The sequence below is a fragment of the Morone saxatilis genome, unplaced genomic scaffold, assembly GCF_004916995.1.
Source record: "Morone saxatilis isolate NCDOM2014 unplaced genomic scaffold, NCSU_SB_2.0 Contig10, whole genome shotgun sequence".
Classification (NCBI taxonomy): Eukaryota; Metazoa; Chordata; class Actinopteri; family Moronidae; genus Morone; species Morone saxatilis.
In genome coordinates, this window is record NW_023339652.1 from 9,566,008 (window position 1) to 9,574,887 (window position 8,880).

The window sequence follows — 8,880 nt, forward strand, 5'->3', positions numbered from 1 at the left end:
AATGGACATGTGACTGTGTGTGTGTGTGTGTGTGTGTGTGTGTGTGTGTGATGACACAAAAAGCAGAACGTAATGTTAAAAATAGAAAACAAAAAGAAAAAAAAACTGCACACGCATCTAGTGTGTGTGTGGTTGGCGATATGGTCACACAGAGCCGAGGAAACACCTGGCCTGAGCCGAGAGCACCGGCTTCAACCAGCCTTTTAAAACCGCCGTCATTTCTGGGTTCCCACTTCCTTTCTAACCTAAACTCTCAGCCACGGGGGCCACACAGCGTGCCGTCGACTTCGAAAGACGGACACACACAAAAACTACTCGCACTGCTTCCTTTCATTAGTGAGTTTGTGCTGTTACAGAAGACAAAACAAAGTGGACGGAGAAAATAAAAGCAGGAGCAAAGATGTAGTGGGGAAATGGAGGGGCAGTGAGAGAGACAGATGAGAGTAAAGTAGATATCGGAAAAAGGTAGACGATAAACAGAAGACTGCCTTCGGGATCAAGCATCAGAATATTCGGCTGTTTCTTGCACCTTGTTTTTTTATTTTATGCACATTTTCATAAAAGAAATTGCCTGGAAAGAATGGAAACTTAAATATCGCAAGAGGTTTTTGCACTTGGCTGTGCAGCGAACAAGAAATATAGATATAAAAGGTTGAAACATGGAGGCACGTGCAAACAAACTTGCCAAAAATCAATCGAATACCACAATTTGATCCTTTTTCATCACGTCATCTCACTGTCCTCTTCTCCTTTAACGGTTTAAACAGGACAGACGATTCGCACCAACAACTGCTCATCCCTTCTTAATATTCATATAACAGCAGCAAACTCTTTAGCAGATTTCCTGGAAATTTGGTTAAAATGTGCACTACATCTGGAAACTTGACTATTAAGTAGTTTACCTGTTTCAGATGGCATTATCTTTCAAACTAAGAAAAAAAAAACAATATATCAACTTAAATGATGACAAAAAAGCCACGGTAAAATAACAAGGGATAAAACATTGCATCAGTCAGGCCAGCCTTTGGGACGGGGCGCTCAGAGAAAGGGAAGGGACGAAGTGAAGAGGCTGTAAGGGTTAAATAAATACCCTACAAAACGTGACAGAATGAATGGAGATACAGAAACATTGAGCTGTCGGCCGGCTAACTTTTGAGACGGTTTGAGAAGTGTCCTTCAGTTAGAGACAGTGAACCCCTCGTAGTGCTATTCTGCAGCTGACCACCGTGTGACTCTCCCGGTGATGCTCAGAGTGACGTCATTTTCACAGCATGGCCTCCCCTAGTGTCTCTGAAATGAGCTCGAAAGCATAAACACCCTCACAAACTCACTGCACAGGTTGAAAGAAACATCAACACCGAGAGTCATTTCTGGAGTTTGACTGTTTGAATTTCAGTTCAAATTGTTGACTTCGCTGCCGCACTGAGCAAACACAGTAAGCATTTACCGGTATTTTCCTGGTGGTAACTTCCCGCTCTGGATGGAGGCCTGCAGCAGGAAGCAGATGTGGACAAACCTCACATAATCCCAATCATCTGGGACAGGATCTCATTGTGTGTTTTAGTGTGCGCTCTGAATTTGTGTGCGTACATTAATCACTTGGCCTGCTCGGATATTCACAGCTCCTGTGACGGGGCTCAAACTGGTGCCTTCATATAGCATTATTGCGTGTTTGGTAACTGACATTATCAGAATTTAATACACTACCGGTGCTGGTGTTAATGCGTGTGTGATGTGTGTTGAGCTGCCGTGCCCAGGATGACTCCACCGTGTAGCAATTTCCTTCCACCTTCGTCACACATTACACACATAGGGGGGCATTGCTGCTGAATTTCCTGAGCGTTTGAGTGTGTGGTCTTCTTATCTTGATCAATAAAGAGTTATGCATGTAAAACTTCACTCAGGCCAACTTCAGAGTGGAAACATTGTGTGTTGCGTCTTTTCTGAGAAACACCCTGTTCAGGGGCAAGAGGCTTTCTGGGTTAAGCCGTGGGAGTGGGCGGGTGAGAACAGAGGTGGCAAAAGTACACACACTCTTTACTCCAGTAGAAGTACTGATACTAAAATAATATAGTATGTAATATATCATTTCTGTAATAAAAATAATCTGGTAAAAATAGAGTAAAAGTGAAACGCACTGAAATGTACTCTGTGTATAAAAATAAAAAGCACTCTCTTGGTTTCTCTGAGAGACATTTCTACCGGCTGTTTCTGTGCAAAGCTAACTGAAACTTGGTTGAGTCTACTTCTCTTGTCTGCTTTTTGTCTTGTTACATCTTTTATGTCACTTCTTACGTCTCTCGTGCAAGATAAGCACCGGTGTTGACGTTGGGAAGGCGTGCCATGATGCAAAAAAATAACAATAATCAATAATTCCCCTTAAATGCATTAAAATGTTACAAGCCTGTTAAAATATAGATATTTGTGTAAAAAATAGTAAAAGTAAATAAAGTTAAGCAGAGATACCTGACAAAACTACTCAAGTGCAGTAATAAAGTATTTGTACTTTGTTACTTCTTCTAGGTGAGGAAGAAGGAGGCTTGTGACACCGAAAGAAACTGGGAAGTCTTGTTACAGTAACAAGGAGGCGGGCTTACAGTGGTTGCCACACACACACACACACACGCACTCACAAAAAGCAGCGGACCCCTGTAGCGTACCCTCCACGCGCCCACGCACACAAACAAGCTAATAAAAGTACACAGCCGTACAAACAACACACCAGGCTTCTTCAATTTTTCACAAATCATTTTGCAATGTGCATCCAGTGCACATGAATATATTCAGACTCAGTCTTAAAACCAGGGTTACACTTTCATTAGATTAGCTGGGATGGGTCCACACACTACATACTGGCCCTAGCCTAAGATGCTATTACACACATCCCTGACCAGTGAGGTGATTGTGTGTGCGGGCTTGTGCAATACATGGGGCATAAAGGCTTCCAGATCATGTGCTGCAGGGCTCAGATGTGTGTGTGCTGGCACTTAACATGCACACACACACACACACAAAACTCAGAAAAGGTGAAGGGGAAGCCCCCTGGTGACAGCGGAAATTGTTATTACACACAAACACAAAACCACGAAAAAAATACACACACACACACACACACACACTAGCATGTTAGGCATTGTCGCATCTCCTTTTCTTGCCTCCCCTCTGAGTGTTTTATGTCTGCCCAACAGGACACATGTTTAGAGAAGTGTGTGTTTGCACTTTTTCGCCTTCTTTGATGTGCTGCTTGGGAGTAATCTGCTTGCAAAGGTGGGGCAGGAACACACACACACACACACACGCACACACACAGGCTGATCTCCTATGTCTAAACCCTGTCTAGACTACAATGCTGAGCCCAGTGTTCCTAAAAGCAGGCACAGAAGCGATATGAAAGTTGGTTCAATGACACAGGTAACACACCACCGAGGTAACCGATCACATAGACCTTTCTTTTGGTTTCCGGCAGTGGGGTTTATTTCCTGTCTTTACACCGTGCTCCTTTTACTTCTCCTTATTTCCAACTTCAACCACTATGTAGCTACAGTTGCTGAACCTGTAAAATGATTTTTACACCTCCATAAAAGACACCTACAGTGTCTCGTCTTACCTCATACATGGCCCACAATATCCAGGCATCTGTTCGTATTCAGACGTCTGTTCTGCACATGACGGTTGCCAAAACTGCAATGTGCTTTAAAGAAATTTGTTCTCAGCTCTGTGTTCCACAACAAGTTAGATTTAAATAAGTTAGAGGATAAATTAGGTGTCTTTTGTAACACTTGTATTACGCTGCCAGGGTTTGGAGATCCACTGCCACTGGGGACAACCCTGCAAAAATACTGTGCACAATAAGTCTTCTCTTGTAGCATGTTTCTTCCAGGCTACGTGGTGGTCTACTCGTTACAGAAGGTTTCCCATGACACATAGGTTGCAAACCCAATCCCTGAAGCTTGTGTGTCTATCAACAGCTGTGTGTTCAATCAACCTGACCTTGGGCTCCACTCTACATGCTCCTGCCACCTCACTACACACACTATAAGTAACTGTCATCTAAGCGAGCCTGCAAAAAAAAAAAAATAAGAGGGCTAAACCAAAGAAACAGTTTTCTCTCTTTGCCCAAGTCAAATACAGAGACTCTGTATGCCCACAGGAAGTGACACATCAAAACTGAAGTGCTCCGACACTGCAGGCAGTCAGTGATCCGCCAATAGAACAGCGAAGCTTGTTTCACAAAAGCCAGATTTGTGAGTCAGCAATATAACTTTGGACGGGTCTGGTCACAGCGAAATTTATGACAACATTTCACACAGCGTTTCATTTATTTGAATGGAAATGTTGAGGTTCGTTCGTGGCAGCAACCCAGCGCTGAGCCTTCGCACACAGTTCAACTGGGATGAAGTGGAACAGAAGCGAGGAGGCCATCCTTTCAGCTAATGTCATTTCATACAGTTGTTCTCCAGTAACGATACTCATGGAGATGCTACTCTGTGTTCTTAGTTGGAAAGCTGACCAGCTTGCTAGCTAGTAATGTAGCTGGTGCCATCTATTTAGGGTCGTCTTGTCGTCAAGCCAATTGCAGTTTGCCTCTCGTAATCCTACCTAGCCTTCAAAAATGAAAACTATGTTAAATTTTTCTGTCATATTTTGATAGGTTTTTTTATATCGGACCAAAATTTCATGACATATTTTTATTTTTACCCACTGAATCACACCACACGTGACACGGTGACATCCTCTCGTAATGTTTCGTCTAAATGTTCTCTGGATGTGTCCATAATGCTGCCTCTGCAACTGGCTATTTGTTAAAAAACTCTGGCTCTCTTACATAAGCGCACTAATAGCTGGTTTGGAAAGCCGTGGGTTGACAGAGCCAGTTGATAACCACCCTTGTGAAACAAGTAAGATTGCCATTGTTTGGTTTTTGTGGAACCGGCGACTGCACAGATGCCCCAATTTTGCAAAACCTGCGTCATGAGGCGAACCCAAGGTCTGAACACTACATATTTTGCCTTTCATCCCTTTGTATCCCTTTGAATTAAGTCCTCGTCATCAGACCAGATTGGTTAAAATGATCATACCGTGTGCCTTTTGCTAATGACATGTTACATCATATCACCAATCTTTTGGATAGTTCCTGGATTTCTCACCAACATGCAAAGCTGTTACGTTCAACTTTAAAACATACTCTGTCATATACTCACCAGAAAAAGGCGGAGGGTTAAGGAAGAAATGATAGTGTTATTATAGTATACAGTAGCATGTCATCTAGCTCTTGGATTACTATACCACCAGGACTATGACAAAAATGTGTTTGCTTTACATCTTTAACTCCAGGCTCTGGTCTGTGTCTTGCTCTGTCTCCTTGCACTTCATGGGAGGCCCTGACGTACTCGCACCCAACGCACAGATATGTGCCGTGTAATTAGATCAGTTGTTCATGTGTCTGCGTACGAACGCCACTAAACAAAATTCCTAAAATTAACAACGCCCTGTGCTAATCCTGGCAGCCAAAATGGGTCACAAAAATGTTCCTGGTAGGTTCAAGACACGGCAAAATCCCGACTGAATACCAGAACAAGACGCTTCTCACATTTGGGGAAATTTCAAGCGTTCCCATTCCATCAAACAGCTGAAAAAGAGCACCGAACAAAGCATATAATCGCTGACTCGTTGCCCTACCAGAGCACTGTAATTATGCCTATAAAACACAATCTATATATAAACAACAATAGCCAGTTAAAGTGGGTGTTATGTCAGGGTGCTCTGGTGACTCAGTGCGCAAAGGAGCACACCCCATGCGCTTGTGGTATTGTGAGTTTGACTCCAGCAATTGAAGGCTTCGTGAGACGCTCAAAATTGGTACGACAGACGAGCAGCAACCAGCTAAAGCACTCACTTACATGTGGCTGATGACTCTTAATTGTGCCTGGTACACCGGCACGCGGCCCACCTGTGCTCAAGCTCAAGTTTTCTTGTCTACAAGCCGGTGTGCCTGCTGAATAATTTACGCCATGCTCTTTAATTCACCGGCTGATGTTGCCAGCAAATTTAGCCTCAAGCCCCATTTACATGATTGCCATACGGCTGATATTTCAGCAAGTTTGCATGATTACTGTGAATAACCAGATTACAGAATTAGTTCAACTTGTTTAATAGTCAAGTTACTCTCGGGAGGGTTGCGTGATAGCCAAAAGGCTAAGAGGGAAATGATTAAATGATTGTGTTTCATGCCAATGAAGTAAATTTGGAAAGGAAGCTGAACAGATATCACATGCAGAATCATGGCACGACAAGCAGTAAGTGGTGTCCTGTAAGTTTGAAAAGGGGGTTTCTGCTTAAAGGGCTACCGCTTTCTGTAAGTACAAGAACTGTGGGAGGTGTTTTGTCAGGAAAAATCGATAAAGGAACACTGCTTTCTACCGCAACAACAAGCTTTTAAGACCCTCTCACATACAGATCCTCCCAATCTACAGCAGCAGAGGACTGTGGTCGTAGTAGGCAGTTTGGCAAGGCGTGGATGTTTGTAAAGTTATGAATGAGAATTGTGGTGGTGCTAAAAGAAGAACCTACATTTACCCAGTCAACTCTACATGGAGAATTCAAGATTAAGGAGGAACCAGCAGCCAATAGAAATCCACAGTAAATAACATCGTTTTTTTTAAAGCAGAGATTAGACAATTATTCCAACATGTTGCTTTATTTCAGATCACATGCTTTATGAAATGAATGGCCTGTATAGAAGCCAAAGGCAGACTGGTTCCAGCTCCCTTTTTTTCCTCTCGTCTCAATAAAGCACTTCCTAAATGCCTCTCACACAGCCCAACGCCCCTCGCAGTCTGTTTTTTGCGCAACATCCGCTACCTCCCTGTTTTCTGAAACACATGCTCGAGAGACAGGCCAGGCCAAGTCATCAGCACACAATTGGGACACAATACACAGAGTTTTCCTTATTCCCAGAATGTCGTGTACCTCATTTCAGAGAGGGAGAGAGAGAGAGAGAGAGGGAGAGAGAGGCCTGTCAAATTGTGTAGCTTTTATACAAAGTATGCCCAGGAGTTGATAAAGCTCCAGTTTTAAAGCCAGGACAAAATGTTATGAAATAGGCTAAGAAAGAATGTTGCAAGCTCCAGCAAGCAGCTTGCATGAAGTAGGGAAGTAAAGAGAATAGTGTGTGTGTGTGTGTGTGTGTGTGTGTGTGTGTGTGTTTGCAACTGTAGGCAAAAGGAGGTAAAAGTTAACCGTTCTGAGGCTGATTTAGCCCCTTTCCCTAACTGTAGTACAGTAAAGCAAATCAAAACCCTTAACTTAACCCTTAACTTAACCCCTGACCCACTCTGTGAAGCTTACTGTATCTGAATCCTTTACTGGTATTACTAATACACTTACATTCATTTAAACTTACAAATGAATGCGCGCGTGGAATCTCAAGTATCCTAATCACGGCACATTAAAGTAAAATGAGCACATAATGACACAAGTGGTATTATAGAAGTGCCTTTCCTGGTGTGGCTATTTCTGCTATTTCACAAGCCTGGGACAAGTCCTATTTTGAGTCCAGAGTTGCAACACAATAACATCCAGTGATGCAGTGTGGGTAACCTTAAGACTGTGGGTCAGCAGTCATCGTAAGGCAAACAAAATATGTTCGTTTATCAATAAATGTCTCGTTTTGACGCCTCAAAAGACGCTTTCCACGTGAAAGAATGTCAATAAAATGCTATTTAATGAGTCTAGGTGAACATTACCAGTATTAGATACACATAACCAAAAACTAATGCAGTCTGATACAACATCCCTGCACTCAATCCAACCTCAATTAATGCTATAATGTTCAGATTTGACTAAACCTCATGACCATTTAGAGGCTGTCTGTGGTGCTGGTAAACCTGATTCTATTATAAAGCGTCTCCAATATTATTTATATCAATGAGGGTAAAATTTGAGTGTATTAAAATAAAAATAAAAAGGTGCTTTAACTGTCTTACGGTGGATTTATCATCCATTACAGTACAAACCGCCCTAAAACTTCACTAAATAAGAAACTACAGCCACCCTGGAAATATTTCACAGGGATTTCTATCACAACTATGTGCAGGAATACTAAAAACAATACAATGAAGCTGAGTTAGGTTGGTGGACATTCACTGCTTCTTAGGCATCAGAGGAGACAATGAATCATAGCAGTGTACCCTCACAATCAGGCTTGGTTAACAGACAGTAAGCCACCATAACACTGCACTTTAGCCCAGCATTTACCTACAAGCCAAGCTATCCCAACAACGCCATGTCTTTGTTTGGTTTTTTTTGCTTTAAATAAAAGCTCAAAGTGACCGTGAACGCGTCTTGTTTTGTTGTTGTCTCTGTATTTTTAAAGAAACAGGAGCCGGTGGTGTGTTTTTTTTTTTCTCTCTCTCTCTCTTTTGCTGTGGCTTGGGGGAGACAATGCTAGGCCGCCATGTAAAGCCTGGAAATGGGGAGGAAAGGGAAGAGGGCAGTGTGGCCGCCCCTGCCTCACCTCCTCGGGGAGGGGGGGAGATACAGGAGACAGGAGGGGAGACAGGAGGAGGGCGGTGGGGATATGAAGGGGTCAGCGCGGAGTTAAATGTGGGGGAAATATGAGATTAGATAAAAGGCAAAGGTATGTTAAATTGTCACCCACCATAAAGTCGCTGCCGAAGTTGTCCTCTCCCCTCACCTCGTCCCCCTCTCTCATGGCCCTCACCCCCTGGATAAACTTTCTCAGGATGCCGGCTTGGTCCATCCTTTAGTCCTCTCGTAACGTATCCCGTATGCCTTGTTTGTTGTTGTTGTTTTGAGTGTGTAAAATATCCCCCCAAAGCAGCAAAAGAGGGGGATAAAATGTAAAAAAAATATATATAT

At 43.0% G+C, this 8,880-nt stretch overlaps 1 protein-coding gene across 3 annotated transcripts in view; it reads right to left on the minus strand.

The window, feature by feature from the left end:
* Positions 1-8,838, minus strand: part of ptpn12 (protein tyrosine phosphatase non-receptor type 12) — a 40,347-nt gene extending 31,509 nt beyond the window's left edge. For 2 of the 3 annotated variants that reach the window (XM_035675263.1, XM_035675271.1), the window contains exon 1: positions 8,660-8,838. In XM_035675263.1, coding sequence (XP_035531156.1) covers positions 8,660-8,761 — 102 coding nt within the window. In that variant the 5' untranslated portion in view covers positions 8,762-8,838. The remainder of the gene's footprint in view (positions 1-8,659) is intronic. The other variant, XM_035675279.1, reaches the window with a different exon arrangement.
* Between the last annotated feature and the right edge of the window lie 42 nt (positions 8,839-8,880).